Source organism: Anser cygnoides, chromosome 5, assembly GCF_040182565.1.
Source record: "Anser cygnoides isolate HZ-2024a breed goose chromosome 5, Taihu_goose_T2T_genome, whole genome shotgun sequence".
NCBI lineage: Eukaryota > Metazoa > Chordata > Aves > Anseriformes > Anatidae > Anser > Anser cygnoides.
In genome coordinates this window covers 11,047,579-11,071,410 of record NC_089877.1, presented here as the reverse complement: position 1 = coordinate 11,071,410, position 23,832 = coordinate 11,047,579, and the positions used below count along the sequence as shown (strand labels likewise).

Genomic DNA, 23,832 nt, shown 5'->3' with positions numbered 1-23,832 from the left:
TAAGTTGATCATGAGAAGACCTGAGAACAAGCAGCTGTTATTCAAACCAGGTTGTTAGCAGAAGTAAATTGGCATAACTCCATCAAATGTGTTAAAGGGATGTATTTTACCAAGATTAGCGGTATGACGCATGGATTTTTTATTTTTTTTTGAGAGCAGCAGGTGCTACTGTACCTTCTCTAGCTGATTCCAAATGAGTTGATTTTTTTCTGGAAAAATCCCACCATCATAATGTACATTACTGTCATTCTTGTTCAGTTTTCAATGCAGACCAGTGGATTTTTGAGTAGAAAGAAAAAAGAAGCACTATTATTAATATTGTGGAAACAGACCAAATCGGTTTCCAAGTCTAGTTGGACATATGAAAAGGCTTCTTTCAGGTGTAACTACAAAACATATTCAGAGGAATATCTGAGAGAGAATATGCTAAAGCCTTCTGAGAGAGGATTGCAAAGTATGAAGGACCAGCTGAACACTGCTACCACTAGTGCCAAAGTGTTTTACTTACTGGCTTTCATCTGAACGAAGTTGGACTATTTGAGTGTTTCTGAAAGCACTGCTTAGCTCCCGTTCTGAGGGCTATGTTTTATCACGGTAGAAGCCCTGTTGTACAGTACATAAACTTTGGCATATAACAGAAAAGTGGTCTCTCTACACCAGTCTGAATGTGTAAGAAAAGGTATGCTGACTGTCAGCAATTTTGAAACACTTAACCCCCATGACTCGAGTTAATTCATTTCAGACAATTGTACTGACAGCGGGAGTAGTTCCCTGGTTAAACAGAAAAGCAGTTGACAAAACGCATAGGAACATACAGAGGGTTTTTAGCTAGACTCTTCCAGCTCTATTTTGGCATTTCAGTTCACCAAGATTTATCCTTGAGTAAAGCAGTGTGGGCAGCCTAGGGCCAGTGGGTGGCTAAAGCCTGCGCCTGCATCTAATCACACACAAGGTGGGAAGCTGTGAGTGGAGGGTGCGCAGGAAGGAGAGGTGGAAGAAAAGCTGAAGGATGGGTGCTGGCTTGGACAGGGGCGAATCGGGAGTCTCAGAGAGTCTCTCACTTTCACAACACAGTCCTTCTTTCCTTTGCACCATCTACGCCGGTCTGTTGTGATTTTTTTTCAGAAGCAAATCAAGAGATCAGTGTGAGAACTTACTAACAGAATCAGACACTGCAAACCATTATTCTTTCCAGTAGTGAAGCCTGATCTCAAAATCCCTTGCTTAAGCATTCATATAACCGTGGGCCAGGAGCGCAGATAGCTCGTGGCCATGTCTTTGTAGGATAATTGCTTTGTCAAGTCCTCTGTGGTGCTGGCGGTCCCATCACCCAACCCACGTGTGGAGTGTGGCCAGGGGATGTGGCAGCACCCTGCAAGCCCCCGGGCAGGGAAAAAGGGAACACACGGGTCTGGTACAGTGCAAGTCGGGGGGGGCCTCGCTTGGCTGCGTATCAAAAGGAAGCTGGAAGTCCTCGCAAGTCTCACTAGGGATAACCAATACAGTTACTGATACATATTTGCCTTGTCTACACTACGAGATTCATTATTTGTCTACTTGTATCCATTTTTGTTCAGTGTGTGCATGGTGTATAGTTTGTGTTGAAAAAATAAGTAGGCATCATATTTGTTCTGAATGCAATTGCAGAAGTCTGTTGTGTACATTTTGCCTGATGTTCAAATAAGAAGTATTGCTAGAAGTTGTTCTTTATCAGTTTGTGAACTGCGGTCTGTGCCCGATTGTTTATGGACTTGAATTTTTATGATGGACATGATGAGGAATACTGTATAGCTTTTATTAAAAGTAATTCTTAATGTTTTAAAATCAATACTGGCCATGTAAAAGTCAATGGCAGTAGGCTAGTGGTCCAGTTGATCTGAGGAAGTAGAGATCTGCCTAAACTTTGACAACTGGACTGAAAATCCAGCTGTCACACGGAATAGCTTTGCAGCAACTTAAACTCGAAGCTACACAGTTTTTCCTGAAATAGCCTTTTATTTTAAAGCATCCTTTGCATCATTGCTAACAACATTATGTTTTTCCCGTGATGCCACTGGCAGCAGGGTCTAAGCAGCACTGAGACTACTTTACTCATCCCTGATCATCAAGTGGTAAGCAGTAAGAAACATTCATGCTTCCTTGCATGAATTTGTGTGGCGTCTTCTATTACCATATGCCAAGAAGTCCCTCACTAAAAAATTTTCCAGTTTCTGGGAAGCCATCCTTTGAAAAACAATTGCTTTCCTAGCATATGAAAATGAATGGGGCTTTTGAGTCTATTCCTAGGCAATGGCTCCATGAGCATATAATGTGATGGCTTAATTGAGAAATTCAAGGTAATTGAAAGGGTTCAAATGGTGAATAAAAGACAAAATTGAAAAGTTAATTATTGGTGGAGAAAACTGGAAAGTTTGCTTTTTTTGACTGTTGTTTTGGGTTCATGGGATATAGGGTGTTTCGACTACGGTGTGACTAACAAATGGGAGATCCCTTTTTATGATGATAATCTGCAGGGCTTTGAGTCAGCATGATACCTGAATGTGTTTTAACCAATCCTGGCATCATTTGAAATGTTGCATATTTTTCTTATTGTAGTAAAAATAATAAGGAAAGGCCCAAAATATCCTTTTACTGAATTTTTCAGATATTATAATTGTGGTAATTATAAAATATGTCAGAAGACTTGAAATCTCCATTATTTTATGGAGAAAAAACTATTAACTCATTTAACATAACTGGAGAAGTACATGCTGAGGTGTATTCAGATTGCTTGCTTACATTGGGTTCTGGTGTCTTACATTAACACATGCTCTCTTGGCATCCTTTTTATTTTTCTTTGTTCTATTCTTGTTTAATTTGTTCTTTTGTCCAGAAAGGCTTTTACTGCATATTCAGATTTCAGTGTAAACATCTTGGGTGTCTTAAACTTCTTTGAAATGCATGTTTTCGAGCCTTCAGGTTTTATTGTAGCTCAAAATTGAAAGACAAGTATGCTAAAGGTGCAAAAATAGCTCCCTGAAGTAGGTGGGGCTTTTCTTGTTTCTTTTGGTGGCAAAGGTTATGGTTTTGAATGCAACTGTGTAGCTTGCACCAAGCATAACTGGAAATGGTGTTGAGTGTGTTGTTAACGCGCTCCTTGGAAGCGGTGAGCGCTGCAGCTACCTGGATTCCTCCAAGAAAGAAGATGGAAGAGAACGTCATGCCGAGTGCCTCTCTGGTCTGACAGCAGCTGAGTTCACTGTGCAGGAACCGCAGAGGAGTTTGCTTTTTTGATTTTCACTAGAGTGCCTGTGTATATGCAAATGTTGTGTAAACGCTTTTACAGGAGCTTTTTTGCTCTTCAACTTCCATCGAACAGGTATGTTTGGCACAGCAGGATGTTTCTTCTGGAGCTGTCAGCATGTTTGCTGCCATGGAAAGGGCTGGGGTATACGAATATTCAGCTTGCAGTAGGAATGAGCGTGTTAATTTTGTTTTTAAGCCACCGAATGTTGCTTGCCCTTCCAGGTCTAGAGTTTTTTTCTTGTATTTTGGTTCACATTTCATTTCCTTACGTTTTTGTGATTTTTTTTTTCAGTATTCTGGATTTTTTTTTCCCGCAGTGGGTTGTTAATTTATGAATTGCCTAATTGCTTTATAATGTAGTCATACTGGTTTGTTACGATGTCTGCAATAAAAACTGATTGGGTGCATGATTATCTGAGGTTAAATATACATTTGCTTTGTAAACTGAAGCTTGTAAGCAAGCAAAATATTGCTTGTTTTCGTTTTCCTTGTGATCTCAGGAAGCTTTCTTCTCTCATAAAGGAGTATAGTTATACAGCTGCTAGATATGCTGATGGGGATATTATTGACATGATTGCTTAGAATGCCCATTACTCATAGCTAGAGGTAGTTCATTGTGCTGCATGTCTTGGATTAGTGCTGGTAAGCACTTTATTGCTGAAATGACTGCTCTAAACGATCTTTCTACTCTAAGATACAAAAAGCAGAAGGTGATGAAAGAAGCTGACCCCTGAACCTCCAGCCCCAATGCTGCAGGGCTTGACCTTTACGAAATAGGAAGCTGGAGGTTGTTTGGGAGGTGCATTTCTCAGCGTAGGCCCCTAAGAAAGCTGCAGTTTTCTGACAGGTTAATCTGAACAGCATTGCTCTAAGCAGAGTTCCTCCATCTTTTAAGTACAGATATGGAGAGGGCTGGGATATTTAGTAGTGGAGCATATTTAGAGGAAACTCCATAAAAGCGGAGAGTAAGCCTAGCAGTGTGTAACGACTTACATTTCTTGTTATGTGGATGACCAGAAATAGAAATCCTTCTGAATCCTGTGTAAATACGAGGGATGAAATCATTCATGCCTGGTATAATGGCACCTGAAAAATACATTTGCTTTTCCAGCTACTATAAAACATGAGAGTATTGAAGGAAAGATGACTGTATTAACCAAGGTCAGGTACTTGTGTGTTTGGGTGGGTGAGTAAGGCTAAGGAAATATTTACTACAGTCTCTCACTCAATTTCAATCCCAAGTTATTTCTCTGAAGCACTTTCTGTTAGGGTTTCAGTGGCTGATGCCACAGCCAGCAGCTTGCTTTCCTCTCTGCTGTTAGTGGTGGCTGCCTTGTTTGCTTTGGACCTGCAGAAGCGTATCTGAACCACCTGTGGGAGGGAGGTGGCCAAGGCTTATTCATGAAATGTTTGGACAGTATTTAATACGTGCAGAAGTTTTAATGGATTTGAGTTCAGAGCATGACCACCAGCTGGCATTTATGCACTCTACCCAAATCCGTTTGGGCAGAAGTCAATGTGATATTTTTGCCTTAAGCTGTGCTTTATTTGTTTCCCTGCTGATGTTGTAGTCTTTCCGGCAACCTGTCCTGTCTGAGTCAGGAGTTCCTGCTGCGGGGCTGCAGTTTGCCTAACGCCAGGACTGCAGTCCGGTTCTGTGGGTGGTTGGTTGGTTAAACATGGTCCAACGCACCAACCTTGGGGAGATGTCCAGACGGAAGTTAACAATTCTGGGATCAGCTATTAATATTAATGTAATCCCACACGTATCCAGTTAATTTGCACTTACATAGTTAGGTGAAAAGAAAAATTAGCTCTTTATGCTAGACTGTTACAGTGTTCAATTCGTTGATCTGTCCAGATGCTCTGAAGACACTTAGCTCTTACAGAGATTATTGGACTATTAAAACTGAAAAGTTCCTAAGGGAAAATGAGTATTTCATATAAATCTGCTTTGTGACTGATAGTTTTATTCATTTTCTGGAAGCCCTGGTAAATGCCAGACACTGGCAGTGATGCTTTCTAGAGTCAATGATTTAGGCTGGAAGGGAGCTCTGGAGGTCTCCTTGGCCAACCTCCCACTCAAGGTGAGGCCTTGAAACTTGGATTGGGTTGCTCAGGTGGGGCCTTGCTTGGTCACGGTATGCTGTCGCTGAGGATGGAGATGACGCGGTCTCTTTGGGCAACCTGTTGTACTTGTTCCTGCTCAGCCACTCCCTCAAATCCAGTAGGAATTTTCCTTGTTGCAACTTGTGGCTGTTGCCTCTTGTGTTTTCACCATATGCCTCTGAGAGGAGACGAGCTCCATTTTTTTGCTGTAATTCCTCATTGGGTATTATTCAATTATTCAGAAGCTTCTGCTTGCTATCTGTATTGCGCTGAGAACCGTTCATTTGGTTACTGGTATTACAGAAGATGCACATCACAGACTATCTGCTGTGATGAGGGATAACTTAATAACTGTAGGTTGCCCAAGATGACTTAGTTTGAACACAGCTCTGAAAAGAGCTGTTCAGAAGTGAAATGTAGTCATCCATAATGTTTTAGGATTCACAAATACAACCAATGCAAATTATCAGCATTTCAGGTACTTCAGCCCTGTAAGTGCACATTCATGCCCAGCATAGCACAAGCATATAAGACTGATATTTTTTTCCTTGTGAAATCCAAATGTAGCAAAATGGAAAGGAATAATTTATGGGCTTAATAGGTAGGCTTGTCATTATCCATGATGAATAATTCTGTGTGCAGAAGGAGAACTGCTTAGTTGTCGTTCTCAAAGCAGATCCAAAGCTGACTACTGCACCTTCTGAAATGCTAGTTGGACCCGTAATGACTGAGCTGGGCTCTGATACATCTTGGAAAACAAGCAACCTTTGAAAACACTAAAGATAAAATATAACTCCAGTTTTTTGAAATGATCTCATTTTAATTATACTCCCCAAATAATTGAGACATTTATTTGGCAGGAGCTTTTTTGAAGCATATTATTATTATTGATTTTATTTTATTTGCATATATGGCTTTGTTGTTCACTAGGACAAAGTCTGTGTGAGCATCCCTCTGCCTTTATACATGGGTGGTTGAGGTAGTGTGATTTTCATGATGATCCCCAATATTATACATCGCTAGAATGCAGTTTAGGGTTCAGTTATCTGCAATGTTGAATAGTAGAAGTACTGGTAATACTGTTTAGGTTTCAGTGTGGCTTTATGTACTAATCAGGTTAATCTAAACAGCTGCAAGTTATAGTCACTTATTTTTTACAGACGAAACTGTAAGCACACAACAGAAAATGCTGTTCCTTTTCTTTTACTGGATTCCATGATTTTTGTGGGCATCTTAGTCTTGCATGATTGTATACTGCATTTGGAAGCAAAAGCATTTTCAGAGGTAGCTGTCCTGATTTCAGTTCTTAGGAAGTAGTCTGTCTTAATTGGTCTGCTGTAAATATTTCTCAAGGAAAAAAAAAAAAAGAGAAGCAAACAAAAAACAACAGAAGAATTGCTATAGAGAGAAAGCAGAGGATTGCAGCTTTTTCAGGAAATAATTTATTTTAGCTGTCTGCGTTACTCTGACTTGCAGCTTCGTAGCTCCCAACAGACTGGTATAGCTTCAGAAATACGGGAATTCTCCAGAATGCATTTTTGCTTCCAAATGCATTGTTATAATAGCAACATGCATGCTCCATTCATTAGCTGGAGCTTTTACCTTTGCATTACATTCAAAGAAACTTTCTTACTGGTCTCTTAAAATATGCTTAAATGTCCAAATAATGGCAATTAGCATTTTCAGAGTTATTACTTTGAAATACCTGAGATTATTTTCAAAATGAATGCCAGCACAGTTCTCCCTTTAATAAAAATAAAAAAAAAAAACAAATAATAATAATAATAATAAAAAAACAAACAAAAAAACCAAAACAACAAAAAAAAAAAACAAAAACAAAAACATGGCCATCCTGTTTGTGGGTGGTTTTGCTTTTTCTAGTACCTGGAGGCTTCTTCTGGCTTGCTTAAGGCCACAGACTTCTCTCTAACTTGAGGCAGGGGGTACTGCTGGAAGCAGTTCCACTTGGGGTCTTGGAGAGGAGCGGTGTGCTTACTAACTACTTGTTGGTTATTCCAGCAGAGTGGAAGGAGATATAATCTGTTCCTGAAGCGACGTCTCAGGGTAAAACAGTGATGAATGATATTGCAAGTGGCTTGGATGGCTGCAGTAATAACATGCTTCACTGTGTGATGTCTTCTGTTAACTGGGAGTTCACGGTCGCAAATATTTTGTGCTTTTTCAGAGAACTTTTTCACATGCATCTTGATATGGTTTAAGAGGGAGCAGACAGAGACATATCTCCCTGAATTACTCTTTTTGGTTCCTACTTGAATAAAATGAAAACCCAATTTGGTCCTTTATTACTAAATGTCAATTTGTTGATGGATGTGATCTAACAACCAAAAACCAAAGCTTCCTTAGCATGAAGTCAAATTTAGTCCAGGGTTCTAACTTCTAGAGCGAGCACTTTGCTATATGAGCTTCTAATCTTTTAAACAATTTGCTAGAGCTAAATACGAATAAAATAATAAACAATATTACCTAATATTAACTTTTTTAGCAGAGTGAGATGGTAGTCTTTATTTGCTTAATATTAATTGTTGTAGCTTACTCACCAGAAGAGATCATCTTATTAAACCAATATTCTGGCATGCCGATATGGATGAAAACATGAAGTTTAATTGATCTGTTAGAATATTAATTTTCCTGTTGCATTGATGCATTTTATTTTGTTATTTTTTTCCTCAGTTTTGAAATGTAACCCCTGTATTGTTTATGTGCTCATTTTGTATGTGATCCTTGCTGGGACATATTTCTCTGTGGCGGTTGACTTTTTGAGTTTTCTTATGTAGAAGAAAATGCATGGAGCTTACTTCTTGCCACCTGCTTCAAGTTGATGAACTGTGCCCTAGATTGCTTTGGTGTAGAGTGGCGTTCCTACTAACAGCAGAAGAAATCACTTGTGTTGATCATTTGTGACACATTCTAAGAACTGTGAAAGAATAAATGATAGCAGTTCACAGGCGTTGCTACACTAACATATATATTATTTATTCTTCAAACCAGTCATTTACATGTAGTGTTTGTGGATATAGGCAGTTAATTTGGAAATAATTTTAGCTGCATATAGCCCTTGTTAAAACTTGCCCGAGTGTACCTTGAGCTATGAAGAAACGGAAAAATTGAGACAATTAGAGTAAACTACATTGTCTTCTGTTATTTTAGAGCAACAGCAATACTTGATTTTTAATTATATGCCTGTATCTTCCACAGATTGATAAAAGACATCAAAGCAAAGATTCAATTTTCTTCAGGGATGGAGTCAGGAGAATTGATTTTGTTCTCTCCTATGTGGATGATCTTAATAAAGAATGGGAAAAAAAGCTGGTAAGTTCGCTTTTCTGAGTTGTTCCTGATTCTTATCTATCCTAACCTGAGTATCAAATTGCGAAGTCTTTCACATCAGTACACTCAGCTGGAATTGAACTTTGTAAAAACACTTTACAGAAGCCTAAAAAGCTGTTCTGTGTACAGAAATATGTGCAACTTGGTGTTGTGCTTTGAGACTCAATTTTACTAGATTTTCGGAGGCTTTATTTCCTGAATTGATCACTCACCATTGATTAAGGCTGCTCAGTATATCATAGAATCAGCTTAATGCCAAGTAATGCAAATGATTTTTCTTTCTTGAATTAACAGTCTAATAAAAACTGAGGCTTTGGTGAAACTGTATCTGTAAACAGTGTTAAATGAAGGGAAGTGTCTTCTAAATAAACAAAGCATTATCCAAATGAGAAGTAACGATAACATTGTTTATATATTTTATACAAATGGGCTGTGTGTTGATTATTCACCCTTGCCTTCAGTTAGAAGAGAACTAGATCCATGCAAATATCCATGTAATTTTCCTTTTAATACTTGAAAACTTTTTTTGTTGTTACTCTGAGTAAAACAAGTGCAGCATCTCCTCTTTGAGCTTTTGCCTGTGTTTGATTTGCTCTCTACATATATCCTTGTTGTTCTAGTAAAATATTTAAAGTGTCTTTGACAAGAGACCTCCTGTGGAACAAAGCACAGCATAACCACCTCCTCCTATGTAACAAGCAAGTTTGGGCTCCCCTCTAAAGTTCCAATTAGTGATCATCCTTGAACTTGTCAGCAAGACCCAGTTACCTGAATGGTAACAAGAGGGTGGACGGAATCAATAAATGACATGTTGGTTCCTTGCTCTCACTGACATTTGAGCAATACTTGAATTCAAGCTACTTAAAAATCCAGTACTACAAGATGCAGTCAGGACAAATAATAAACTTACATACAGCATAACATTAAAAATAATGCAGGGTTTTTAATTAGTTTGTTTCCTAGTTATTTGATGCTGTTTTTCTGAGCCAGTAGAGGTTATGTTTGCACACTGCTCTCTCTAATAGGTATTTCCAAAGTTTGCTCTTGAAAAGAAAGGGGGAGGGAAACAAACCACGACCAAAAAGCCATTCTCACATAATTGCATTATTCTGAAAGATAGGGCTTCCTGAAGAAAAAAAAATCATAGTAAAGCTTAGGACAGAATCACAAACAAAACTGGAGGTCTGTGAAGTAAAGAATGTTTTTCATCTACATCTTGTTGTATTAAAGTGTTTCATAATTAAAAATGATAATTTCCTTTGAACAAAACCTGCAAGATCGGGCTGGTAAAAAAATAAATAAATAAATGCTTACTGCTTCCTTTATGAAAGAAATACTGCTTTCGTTAAAGACTTAGGCTGCCTATATTTGCCTGCAAATATGATCTAGTGTAGAACACAGCCCCTGCCTCTTACTCTTGTTACCATGAAAAAGCAAGAATCTGTGCCATCAGCTGTTTGATGCCTTTCCCTGCTTGGGCATCTCTCAGTTGCCATCTTTGGTTACTCATGCTGGGAGACTTGCTTGGGAGACCAGTGTTACATTATAGCTGTGGCATCATAGGTTTATACAAAGGCATGCTTTTTCAAACTCACCCTGCTGCTTTATCGGGCTTTGTCCGGCTGTAATCCTAGCTATTTTTTTTCTACCATAAACAAAAATGCATTTTAAAAAGAAGGTAGAGGAGGCCAGTCAGCGTAGAGAGAGGAAAAAGATATTCATGCAAAATATGTGAGAACAACTCTTAAAATAAATATTTTCCATTAGTCATACCCCAATAACACGTGGGAAGAAATGGAGGCTATTTAGGTAATATTTCAAGTTGGAAGGAAAATGGGATCTTAGCCAGACGAGAGACCATGTACCTGGGTGTCATTATTTACTGAAGGATTGACGTGGAGGGTAGGAAAACCAAGATAACGCTGTGGTTCCTCTTGGAGGTAAAAATGCTTTTAGTTAGGAAGAAGCATCTGTCTTGCAGGAGAGTAGAACACCTACATGAAGTTCTGTGAGATTTCATTCTGTATATGTCTCTTACCAGCAAGAGTTGACAACACCATGGAAGAAGGCCTTGGTTTTGTGGCTCTGCAGGTTAGCTCTGTGCTCCCAGACTGGGCAGGGGTGGAGATGTCAGTGTTACGGCACATCACTTCTCACGTAGTTCTTGGGAATCTGCAGAGAAAGTGACATTTACTCGATATTTATGCTCAGCATAGGCCTTGATACAATGAATATGCCAGTAACTTAATATAGACTTGTCAGCTCAGAAGTACTGTGCTGTTGTATTTGTTGGAACAAAATCCAAATATTGACGCAGTGCAGCCTTTGGAATTTGCTTGAGATACTGGACTTATGGTTGTACAGTTGTTGCTGGAAAGAAACGTGCTTTTCTTCTACTGTAGTGCAATGATACAGCAAAATCTAATAGCTAAGAATAGAAATGTTTACAAGAAGAGAATAACAGTTGTGACAAAGGGTTTTGTTTCCTTGTCTCGAGGAAACAGCTTTATTCTGCATTTCTAAGAGAGGCATGAAAAACTTCTTTGTGTGCTTCCCCATGGCTCTGATACAGATGTAAGAGGCGGTCTGTTCATCTTCTCCCTTAGCTTCATGCAGAACAAATGCATTAACTTCTTTGATGTTCCCCAGAACCTCTCCAGCTTAAACTCTGTTTTGAATTTGCCTTCTATAAGCTACAGGAATAAATCCTAAACACAAGGTCTCTGTAAACAAAAATGAAGATTACATTTTTGTGAGACAGAAGTTTTATTTTTCCTTAAAGCCTCTAGGAGACAGCAGTATAGTATTTTATCTGTATATGAAATATATGAGGATATGGAAAAATAAATAAATTTTAAAAAACACTTCTAAGAAATTATTCAGGTAGTGCCAGGCATGATCTTTATTGCCCATACGTGCATTTCTTCACAAAAAAGAAAAACAAAAAAAAAAAAACACAAAGCACTGGGACTCTGGGATCTCTGTGCAGAGTAATTGTTGATTTCTGTGTTTACTGGAAGCAAACTCCACCTGTCCTCCGTGAGACCTGGAGACACAAAGAGACTTTATCTAGACCTCTCCCGCTTTTCAGCATCTCTGGGAGAAAGCAGGAGTTGCTCTGACACCAGGTAGCCCAAAGCCAGGGAGCCAGCAGCCGCAGCAGGCTCAGGTGCTGGCTGCTCCCCCTGCAGCCCGTTGGGTGCCAGCTGGCGCCCAGTGCAGCTGGGTGCAGAATTCACGGGTGCTTTACAGCATGTGGCAATTCCTACAGGTTGTAGTTGTTTCCCAGTGCCCTACACAAGGCTGTGGTCAGAAGGAGGCTGAGCATCCTGACATGCAAGAGGCATTTGTAAGGCTGGTGTTGCCTGCCTGAAGGGAGGGGAAGAGCATGGAGGGAGTCAGGGGTTTGACTAACCAATGTGTTGAATACCTAAAATGGCTTATTTTTCTGTTTAGTGATTGTTTTTACTCGCAATAGCAGCATTGTTACCAAGGAACAGATCTGTAACAGTTGTCTGTGTATCTTGGGTAGCTAATTATCCAGCGATGCGTCTGCACTGGGCATATTAGTGCTGGTGGACTTTGGATCCTGCTTTGTTAATCTTATCAGGAGGGTTCATTCTGCTGAAGCATGCATTAAGGTAAAGTCATCCTGTAGCAGCCTGGCGGTTAGCCACAGCGTGCTGGGAGAGGTGAAGGCTTGAAGGCTGTATCCCCCACTATCCTTTGTGGGCCACAGTAGTCTCAGAAAATGTGGTTTCTGCCTTTTGCATATGCTTCTGAGAGGTTTAAGAACTGTATTTAAACAAAATGTGGGGAGGGGAATGAGCCCACTATCACTGGCCTAATCACGGGATTATCTTCCATCACCCCCCTGTGACAGCAGGGCAGGGTCTGTAGTGGAATCCCAAGTATGTGCCCCGAGTGTGGCTTTTTAGGGTTGAGGGAGTGAGCTTAAAATTATTATGTGTATATATTAAAAACACAAAAAGTGGCACTGGGCCAAGAGTACACTTTGTCCAATGTAAGCCTTTCATAGCAATATGAAGAAATTCAGTATTTGACAAGAAAGGGGACTAATGTTTTAGTTCTGTTTGTTTTTCTGGCAGATTGATTTCCTTTTAATGGTGGTTGTTTCAAGTGGCTGCAAAGTACAGTACATTCACATGTCTTTCAGAGAAGGTGGCTTACGAGAAGAGAGCACGGTGATAAAAAGAGTAATTTCTATTAGAGCACTTCAATTTATCATGCTAAATATATAGTAAGAAGAGCTCAGTAATCAGGGTTGTACGCTTTGGCTCTGTCTATTGCTGAGCTGCACAGATCAAGGAGGAGCTGTCTGCTGAGCATCTGGTGGCAGAGAACCTCTGGGCTGACTTGCTTGGATCTCCTCCAGTGTTTGCCAGGGCAAGAACGCATGGCAGTGTGCTTTGTTTGGAGAAAATGTAAGCCAGGATGGCACATAGCTTTGGATGCGAGTTTTGAATATCAGCTTTTATATACCACTTCTGAATGTAATTGTAAATCACTTCTTAGTTGTATTGTTTTCTCTTAGATCAGTAGGTCAACAAACAAGTTCTCTGGTGTTGATACAGGTGCACGTAGGCAGGTTTGTGGGATAGATTAATTAAAAGAAATGCGCAGAATTGCGTTTGCCTCAGTACGCCTCAGTATTCACCATGATTCCTGAGTTCATCTAGGTTAGTGTCTAATTTAATAACTAATGATATTTGGCAAAATCAGCTGTTAGAGGTTAAAATGCAATGTCAGTAACACAGCAGATAGCGCAACACATTTTAGCATAGATCTGAGGGCCATTAAACCTATTCTTCGGTCTATTCATTAATCTGAGTAGTTCGTGCAAACTCCGATGTAACTAGGTCACCTTGCTTCTCACAGAAACACGGCAACATAAAATTGGCTGAAGACTTTCTTTTTTTTTTCCTTCTTGATGTGTGTTGTATAAGGCTATGGTAGAGAACACGTCACACGTCATTGCAGGTTTTAGCTAGAAATCAATTGGTTGTCTAGCTAGTGCTTTCTAATGAGGCTACAGCTCAATATTTAGCAGAACTTGTGGTTATTCTGGCAGTTCTTCAGCAAATGTTATGTAATTAAAAGGAAATTAATTCAGGCTCCCAATAGGAGCAAAAATTCTGCAGAGAAGGAGGGGAAGGAGATCTTGCCTAAAGACACTGCCTAGGGATTACTTGGCAAAGAAGCAGAATTGAAGCAGGATACCTTGGCATCAGACTCATGGAGGTCACGCACCCATCACGCACTGCCACAGGCAGGTTTCCTTATCTCTGCCTCAAGTCCATGCCAATTTTATACAGGCTAAGCACATGTGGGCTTACACGTGGTGATTTCGTACTCTTATCTAGTTTTACAGCCAAGTAGTTGATGAAGCATACTGTCTGAATGGTCTGTGATGGGTACCTGAACATCCACATCAGGCAGGGTTATTAAACTGGTGACAAGATGTCACTGTAAACAATAACAGAGCAGTCTTCTCAAATGCTTCCAGGATTTTTCTTTTTATCCAGTTTTTCCCATTCTCTTAGAAGTATTGCCGAATTGTCATAATAACCCTCCTAACAACTCAGAAATGCTCAAGGCTCCAGAGTTGAATTGTCAGTTTACCAGGGTGGCACAGTTTATGAGCATATTCCTAAGTAACATGTAAGTTTGGTGTTGTGTGTCAGCACAATTCCCTTTGTGCTGCTGAGAGTCTGCTGGTGTGCTGCAGCTGGCTTGTGTCTGTTGGGCTGGTTGCTTTTACAAAGGTCATGTAGCGTAAAGGGGTCTTTATCAGGATCCCTGGAAGGAGATAAAGACAGCAGTCACTGATCAGTTAGTTACTAACTTCATGGGTGAGTAACGTGTCTTTATTTCTCTTCAGGAAAGAAGAAAAGAATTTGAGAGCAATCTGCAGAAGGCTGGTTTAGAACTAGAAACAGAAGACAAGAAGGTAAAAAAAAAAAAAGTAAATAAAAAAAGGCATCTGAAGAAAAATTTGTACTAAAGAAACCTGCAAATGACTAAACATAAAGCACTTGGCCCTGTTAGAAAAATGATGAGATTCTAGCAGATTTCATGGAGCATGACTAACTTAAGTGAAAAAAGGTACATGTCTATTTGAGTTATTTTTCCAGGCAGGCTCCTAAGGATTGTCTAAAGAAAGGTATTTTGTTTCAGGAAGAACTAAATGCTTTTGATTTCATAACAAAAAGAAAACAGTTTCAAAATAGCTGTGAATTCACTTAAACCATGTAAATAGGAAGTATGTTCATAGCTAGGTTTAATCTCATCTAACAACTTGCAAGCCGTTTGGAATTCGGTGACTAGATTAACACATGCTCACTGGCTCTTGTAATTACACTGAGGATGCACCCTGGTGTAACAACGTCAGAATGGTTGATTAGTGTCACTGTTTTACTTTGTCAGTGGAGACCAGAGGATGCTGACAGTCAGCACTTTTTTCCTGCCAGAGATGGAGCAGAGCAAAACAACTTCTTGATGAAGTTTAGGCTCTGTAACATCCACAGATGGAGATTCATTGAGCAATATGTTAAAATATGATTGCTGTTATCTCCTCTGTGTGTGTTTGTGACATGCTGAGCAATGCTACAAGGACATGCGCTGTGGGGTGAGGCCCGCAATAAGATTATTCCTTATCGCAGGTGTAAGGCTGTAACAGATCTTGCAGCTCTTGGTAGGATGTTGTTGCAAGTAGTCTTGTGTGATCTAGTCCACTCTATGAAAACTGCCCCCTCCAGGAAACAGAGCAGCTTTAAAATCTATCACAGTGGCCTGAAGGACAGCTGGATTGCCAAGTGGCCAGCCCTGCACAGCAAACCCTTGCATTTTGAATGCACTCAGAATGTAATGAGTGTGTTCAAGCCTCAGAGTACAAGATAAATGTAGTCTGAAAAGCCTTTGTGAGCATTTAGGAGTGCACAGATTATTTGTGTCTTCAGTCAACCACCCAGATAGGCTATTCAGTGTTTAAAAAAAAAAGTCCTTAAAGAAAATCTTTTTTTGAAAGCTTAGAAAAATATTTAAAAGGAAATAAATTGTGTATAACAAGTGTTCTGATAAATCTTTCAATAAAGCACAGTGTAGTCTGATGTCAGATTTAACTCTTCCGGGGCAGGAATCTGAAGATGGCAAGATTTATTTTGTCAAGATCCATGCCCCATGGGAGGTTCTGATCACATACGCAGAAGTGCTGAACATTAAAGTTCCCATCAAGGAAAATGATATTCCCTCAATGGTGGAGAACCCCTTGGACTGTATGCTTACACCATTCAGGCTTCCCGAGAAGGTGATGCACCCTGAGCCGGATTATTTCACTGCACCGTTCAGCAAGGAGAAGCAGGAGCTGTACCTCATTAACGATGAGAGCACTTTCTTCTCACCATCCATGAGAAACAGAATAGTACGTACATGAATTTGTCTACTTCCATTTACAAGTTGATTTGCACTGACCGTAGGAATATACATGCAAGGAAGGAGTATATAAAGTGTTATATCTGTGGGTAAATATGAGGAAGCCTAAATATCTGCTCATCTTTCTTAGAATGCTGAAATAATGTTTGTGAGAGTGGGTCTTCTGGACTTTACAGGACAGGCTTGCCCTTCACAGTCTCACAGGGTCAGGCCTTGTGAAGAAATACTTCTTCCTTTGTATATTCTTGCAGATTAGACACAGTGCACAGCCACTGTAGGGTTCTGTTAAGTGGCCTGAAAGCAGGAAAGGATTGAATTTCATGTGTTTGAATCTCAGGTTAATTACATTCTTACACGTTGTCCATATGGAACAGAAGAAGGAAAGAAAAAGTTTGGGATTAAAAGACTGCTAAATAATGGCACATATTCAGCTGCATATCCTCTTCATGATGTAAGTATTTTAGCTTTCTGCTCCCTCGAGCATTTCCCAATGTTTTAATCTTTTACCTACTGTAACATTGCTGTTTCCAGCAGAAATGAAAATGTACTCAAACCCTTCAGTTTATCCTGGTAATTGATTCTGTTTTACAATTCACAAGAAATATGTGCCAGCCTCACTGTTTGGCTCTTATGTGCTGAAATGTTTCTTCCTACAGATGAGTTTCTGGGGTGTAACTTAGAAAGTCAGTCACATAATTTGTAGCAAACTTAATGCACAGGAATATACTATAATGTTCATGATACAGATTATGCGTTAAAATATTAGGAAGATCCCTTTAAAAAAAAAAAAGGATAAATGGATGTTCTGTAGGTTTACAGGGGATAAGTTGAGCTGATGAGAGTCTAGGCTGTACTGCTGCTGGAAGGTACGTCATAGTGTTGGGAGTACCAAAAAACAGGTAATAAAGAGTAGTCGTACAATTATCTTTTCTATACACATACAATCAACCTTAAATTGTAAGACAAACTTCCCAAATCATGAAATAGCCTTACAAATCATTGACAAATTATTTAATACTTTAAAATAGTTTGAGAATTTATGTTATGAAAATTTATGTTACTTATACTTCTTGATTTCTACTTAGAAACCAATTTGCATGCTTTTCTTGGTGATTAAGAAGCATTCAGAAAAAAAAGGAAAAATAAGATCACAAACTGAACTGCCAAATGTTTCTAAACAGCTGAGTTCTATGGCATAAAATTAAAAGAGCTATGAGAAACTATGGTAATTTTATGCCATTTAATTTCTAGGAAACTGACCAAATTCCTATGTTTCCTTGGTATTTGATGGGTAGATGTATGATAGTGATGACCATTACTGAAGTCAATTAGTGTCAGAATTTCATTTCGCTCCTTCTTGCATTACAACTTCAAAAAACACAGCACTGAGTGCATTATAGTGCAATGTCTAGGGGCTGGAACCAACTTTGATTTATATCCCCCTAGTTTACAACCCTCCGTGAAATGCTACTGCCTGTGGAATTTATATTGAAAGCCTGATTCTGAACTACAGAGAACAGGATTTAAATTTACATCATTTTTACTGCAGCAGGAGTAAAACAGTGGTTTTCTATTTCAGAGAAACTTGAGTTTCTGCTGCTCCATATGCTACACCAGTGTAAAGGAACAAACCATTTATTGCAGTAATCTACTAGAGCAAATGAGTACACACTGCCTGTGTTGTACTAGCGCAACATTGGTGTAACATAACACGAAGTGGCTACATGCAGTACAGATCGACTTCATGCTGAAAATGCATATTATCTTAAAACATTACATATGTGAAGAGGTTGCTACTACAAGTACTGAAGCAGAGTGTGTGATTGAGTGAATATCAGGTTATTTTAACTGGCACTAAGTTAAGAGGTGTACATCATTATTAATGCTCACTTCTTTCAATTTAGTGTTTGAATCTGTCGATGAGCTGTTTTGCCTTTCCTCTGATTTGCTCACAGTGTCAGTACTGGAAAAAGGCAAGTGATCCAAACTGTGACAATGAGAGGTACACACTGTATATGGAGTGGGCCCGTTTCTTACGGTTCTACAAAGAGCAGCCTTTGGATCTCATCAGGTAAAATATCATATGTGTTTTATCATATTCATTTGGTTTTCACTGTAATACAAGCTTATATTGATTTGTAGATGTTTCCAGCTGGGAAATTTTTACCGCTTGTAAGATGAAGATCTGATGAGAATTGGACATTTAATTGGGCTGTAGGGCTTTGGAGGACACAGCATATTTTTTTTACTAGCAATTGGAAATGTGCTGTGCTGCAAATTAAGCCTCATACGATCTAGCCAGGACTCCTGATAGATACCTTATAGATAATTAATCTGTAGATGAACACCTATAAAGAATATCTTGAATTTTATCATAAATACCTGCCACAATTTTTTTAAATGGATTTGAGATTTGGAAATCTCAACATAGTTCTGAAAACATGTAGATAAAATCAGTTTCTGAAGCTTGACTCTTAATTCAGTATTAAACCAAAACTGAAACTAACCTTACCCAACATTTCTTGGATTCAGTTCACATTATATAACAACTGCATTGCTTTATTCATGGGTTACAGTTAGCACTTCCGTTACACAACCAGTTTTGTTTCTGTGGTAAATTACTCTTTAATTCTAACTATGTGATCAGTAAAAAATAAAAACAAAAGTAAATCTTGATTTGGAAAGGATTTAAAGATGGAGTTTCCCGCTGGGATGGAGAAAGGGGTTTCAAAGGAAACCATATGTTTTGTTCTTTCAACTTGTATAACTTGCAACAGCTGGTTTTACGTATCACATTTATGAGAGTACATCCATGGATTTTCTTATTTTACATGAGAATTTTGCCAACTGATTCATATTGAGTCTGGATGGTTTGTTCTACCGCAGTTTTAAACTATGCTTTGTATCCCCTATTCAGTTGTGATGGTTATGTTTTTGTTTGTTTGTTGTATTCAGGAAATACTATGGTGAGAAGATAGGAATCTATTTTGCCTGGCTAGGATTTTACACTGAGATGCTATTCCTTGCAGCAGTTGTCGGTGTAATCTGCTTTCTTTATGGCTTGTTTACAATGGATGAAAATATGAGCAGGTAAGTTTAGTGTTGAAATCTCCTGGGCTTATAATGGTAAAAGTTAAGCAGTATGAAAACATTGCTCATGTAGAAAAATAACAAACTTTTAAACTCAAAGCAGACGAGTTTATTCTTTGGCTATCTCTATTGACCTAAACGGTGGTGGACGGCCTGTGTAGAACTGGTAACTATTAACTAGCAAGACTCAACTTGCAAGTGAAAAGCAATATTTTATTGCCATTTGGCAACAACTTTATGTATAGGATTCTGTGCAACACGTAAGGTCTACAGAATACCACTGATATATCTCCAATTTTTTTTTCAAGTGTTAATGGTTGCCTTATGCTTTTATATTTTAATCTATCTTGCAGAGTAGTCTATTGGCCTTTATATGTACGTTGTCATTTTTACTGACTAGCAAAAACATGAGTGTGGTACAGATCAGCAGTATTCTACTGGCAGAGATGGCTCAATTATCTCAGAAGCCAGTTTGCTTCTTTTTAAATAAACATTGTATTTGTTTCTTCAAGGATCCCAAGATTTACTAGATTCAGGGATGTGGGGTGATACTTCATAGCTTACTGTTTTTTATAAGGATTTGAGAAAATGTTGAGTTTTAACTGTAAAGGATATTTTCATAAATTAAAGCTCAGCAACAGGCATTTTACCTACGTTTCTACACAATATCACTGCACCCATTCTATTGTATCACGCCATTTTGAGACTTACATGTCTCAAACATAACTTATGTTCAGAATTGACCTGGGAATATTGCTATACATGTTGAAGTATACACAGGGTAGTAAAATTCACTCAATGTAGTCGTTAAATTGAAATAACAAGTCGCACTAAAGGTATCCAAGTTGAATTAACACCTCTCCTTTTAGGAAAGGTGTTACGAGCACATTACTAACTTGATGCAAAATAACATGGCTTGCTATCTCACCTGAAAGCAGTGCAAGTGCTGTACAGCTCCTTACAGACCTCCGATTCATTACTGGAAAAAAAATCAGAAAGCCCATACCAAGTGCGGGCTCATTCTCTTTCTTGCAGCAGCTGCCTTTACATGGCTTGCCCTGACTGTCTACAGGTTAACGCCAGTGATAATGACAAGGCTTGGCATATTCTCTGTGAAGCTGCAAATACTGAGCTTTGAACAAATCAAACTTCGACATTTTTCTTTTCTGGTGAATGACTTTTATGTAGCAGCTCTTAAGATGCTACAAAAACAGACACTGTGCAACTTTTTTGTCCTCAGCAAAGAAATCTGTGACCCTGCAATTGGAGGAGAAATCATTATGTGTCCTCTTTGTGACCGGGAGTGTGAGTACTGGAGACTAAACACCACCTGCGAGTCCTCAGAGGTCTGTATCTGATTCTTCAGCCATTTCTCGTTTTTGATTGGGCTGAGCATTGTTTTGTTACAGAACTGTTCCTATGTGTTCTGTTGCAGTATTCCCATTTGTTTGACAATGTGGCGACTCTTTTTTTTGCAATTTTCATGGGCATATGGGGTGAGTACGTTTGCTAACAAGTTTTAAGTTAAGCAATAAAGAGATCTTGGCCAAACTGCTTAGGGACACTGGAGGTGTGAAGGAGGAGGGTGAATGGCTTTGCTTTAATATTCTGCCTCAGATGCAAAAGTGAAAAAAGGACACAAATATAACCAACAAATATATAAGTGTGTGTGTGTGTATATATGTATATGCACATACATTCACAAATACATAAATATGAAATATAATGAAATCTTCAGTTGGGATACGGAGCTTCCAGTAATACACACAGACATCTGTGCTAATGGAAGGCCAGTTCATGTATTTGTTATCAAAGGATGTAACTACTAACCTTTTTCAAAGATTTCTCAAAACAATTATGAATAAGCTGATTTTGTATGGCTGTTTTCCTCAGCTTTTCTTGGTTTTAAGCATGGATTACTCATTCAGGAAGTACCATCAAAAGACTTTAGAATTGCACAAGATAAGGTTTCCTGTGATTGTATGAACCATAAAGTCTCTCCAGCTCAAATAAGAGCAATCAGATTACCCAAGGTTTACATTTTAAAGTAGTTTATAAAAGGCCTTTTGAGCATCATATAATAGTATAACTTTTATAGTTGTTTATGTATGAAATCAGTTCTCTCCGATATTTAAAAACAAACTTAAGCTAAACTAATTCTTGACCATGTAAAGCATCAGACATTCCCTGTCTCTATAATGATCACAATATCAATCATCAAAAAGCAAAACAAATCCTTCAAATGTACAACTCGAAAACAATTCTGCTGATTTGTAGTAGCTGTTCATGTGTTACACATCTATGTACATGTTGAATTATCACAGTTCCTTTGTTAGTTCTGTATTGCTATTTGCATATGAGAATTAAAACTACTTGAACATGGTTGTCATAACCATGGAAATAGCCTTTTTCTGTCTTGGCACCTTCCTTTTCATCCATTTCTGGAATTAGATTAATTAATATACTTAATCTGTATTATGCTCTTAGCTTTGAAATGTAATAGTCATTAAAAATAGATGGGTCACATAGTGAGAGTAAATAATAGACTGCAGAATAGGAGCCAATGCAGAAACAAGTTTAACTTGGTTCATAAAATTGTTTGCTTTTCTTTTATAACTATACTTCAACACTTCCAAATTGCAGTTACGCTTTTCTTGGAGTTTTGGAAGAGACGGCAAGCTAGACTGAAATATGAGTGGGATTTGGTTGATTTTGAAGAGGAACAGCAACAACTCCAGCTGAGGCCAGAGTACGAGGCCAAATGTACACAAAAGAAGAAGAATCCTGTAACTCAGGTAATGTAGATTACTGGGTAGTGTACATTATCTGAATGGACAAGAATGCAAATTCAGTTATGTACCAAAAGATAATTTTGATAGTGCTTGAGTTCTGTATCTAATTGCTAGGTAAAAATTTGTGTGATATATAAGCAGTGCTACTTTCATACTGGAGTAGGGCACACCCTCAGCTATTAGATCTCCGCACATTTGTGATGGCAATCAGCATGGCTTACATTTGTAGAACATGATCCCAACTACACCCTCTGCAGCCTCACTGAATGCACTGAATACCAAAGCAGCATTTGGTAACACACTGTTTTCTCACTGAAGGCATTCACTTGGTGAGTACTGAGCTTTGCACACCTTGACTAGGGTGAGAGAAAAGTGTGTTAGGTGCTGAAAGCAGCATAGCCTTGTTATCGTCAGTGAGTCCTGCAGCTAACAGCCCTGCGTTTCAGGGCACATAGTGGTGCAGCTGCACTGCTTTCCAGTCTGAGGTTACCGGTAACTGAGGGCTCTCAGCACATCAGCCTCTCACACATGAGAGGCACATCCCGTCTCAGACTGTTGCTGTCTTCCTGCAGATGTCTTTGTTGTCTAGGTTTTTGACAGAGAATAAATGAGAACTTTTTTTTTTTTTGCCTCTGGGGTGTGTTTATAATTTTCATTAATTATTCTATAATGATATTAATTTCCACAGGAAATAGGTATATGAAATCAGGAATACAGAGGTGGAGTTTACATCTTTCAGTATCTGTATGGTGTTCTTTACACTTCAAGATATCAGTCTGAAATCTTCACCCATTTAAAAGCATCCTTTCTCACCCCTTTGCAAGAGCAGTCTTCTTGATCTAAAGATATGCAAGCGTGGCTAGTTGTGTTTTTTTCTTTTGACACACAAACACGTTATTTGGGAAACACTAGAGAGATGGAAGTTGCTGAAGCTTTTTGTCTGAAATCTAATAGAGATATAATTAACCACACTATTGAACTCTTCTTCATTTACATTTAATTTAGGTAAGGAGTTATTTGACAAATTTAGGGAACAGATTGTTGTATTCCAATACAATATCTACCACCTTAATTTGAAGTATTTTGAAATCAACCTTGCTTTTCCTTGAACTGTCTATAAACAATTGATTTTCACTAGTCTTAAGTATAATAAGGTGACACAGTCTTCAGAAAAGAAACAGAAGCTTAGCCAGAGCATTGTTATGTAAACAGTAGGCCTGTCTTTCAAGGCTGTCTACTTAATTATTAGGAGATATGAGAAATAAAATTAGCATATATAAGTTTTTTCCTCTCTCTCCTTCTTCTGCACATGCAGTATTAATGCTGGTGTTCTTATACCAGCAACTTGTACGCCGTAGTCACACAGAGATCTTTGAGGAGAAGCACTATGATTTTGAGTGCATCTCTGCCAAGGTGTTGCTTTCTGCATACTCAGGAAAATGTCTTCAGGCAAATCCTAATTTTTGATGAGCTAGTTCAGCTAATTGCAAACAGATTTACTAGTTTACTTGCTAGTTTGCCTCCCTGTGTATGCTTAGGTTGAAAACCTCCGCTTTCTTACATAACTGCACAGTAACAAAAACCAACTGAACCACAGCGGTTCTGCTGCAGTTGAAGGAAAGAGCAGGGGGAATCACAGAGGCAGTTCATGGCCCTCATGTGCTCTGAGGTAACATACTGCAGCGATTGTGTGAGGGCAAGGAAGTACTGGACTGGCTCATGGGCAGTGGTTACATATGGCAGGGTCCAAAACCTG

The 23,832-nt window shown here is 38.8% G+C and overlaps 1 protein-coding gene across 12 annotated transcripts in view; it reads left to right on the top strand.

The window, feature by feature from the left end:
* The window catches only part of ANO5 (anoctamin 5), a 55,147-nt gene that overhangs the window by 16,416 nt on the left and 14,899 nt on the right, over positions 1-23,832 (top strand). For 2 of the 12 annotated variants that reach the window (XM_066998781.1, XM_066998779.1), the window contains 11 exons: positions 2,064-2,111; positions 7,414-7,458; positions 8,611-8,724; positions 14,645-14,713; positions 15,899-16,183; positions 16,532-16,645; positions 18,099-18,265; positions 19,150-19,284; positions 20,525-20,630; positions 20,720-20,780; positions 21,928-22,079. In XM_066998781.1, the coding sequence (XP_066854882.1) occupies positions 2,064-2,111; positions 7,414-7,458; positions 8,611-8,724; positions 14,645-14,713; positions 15,899-16,183; positions 16,532-16,645; positions 18,099-18,265; positions 19,150-19,284; positions 20,525-20,630; positions 20,720-20,780; positions 21,928-22,079 (1,296 nt within the window). Of the gene's footprint in view, positions 1-2,060; positions 2,112-7,413; positions 7,459-8,610; positions 8,725-14,644; positions 14,714-15,898; positions 16,184-16,531; positions 16,646-18,098; positions 18,266-19,149; positions 19,285-20,524; positions 20,631-20,719; positions 20,781-21,927; positions 22,080-23,832 lie in introns of all 12 variants that reach the window. The other 10 variants (XM_066998780.1, XM_066998778.1, XM_048050893.2 and 7 more) reach the window with 6 other exon arrangements.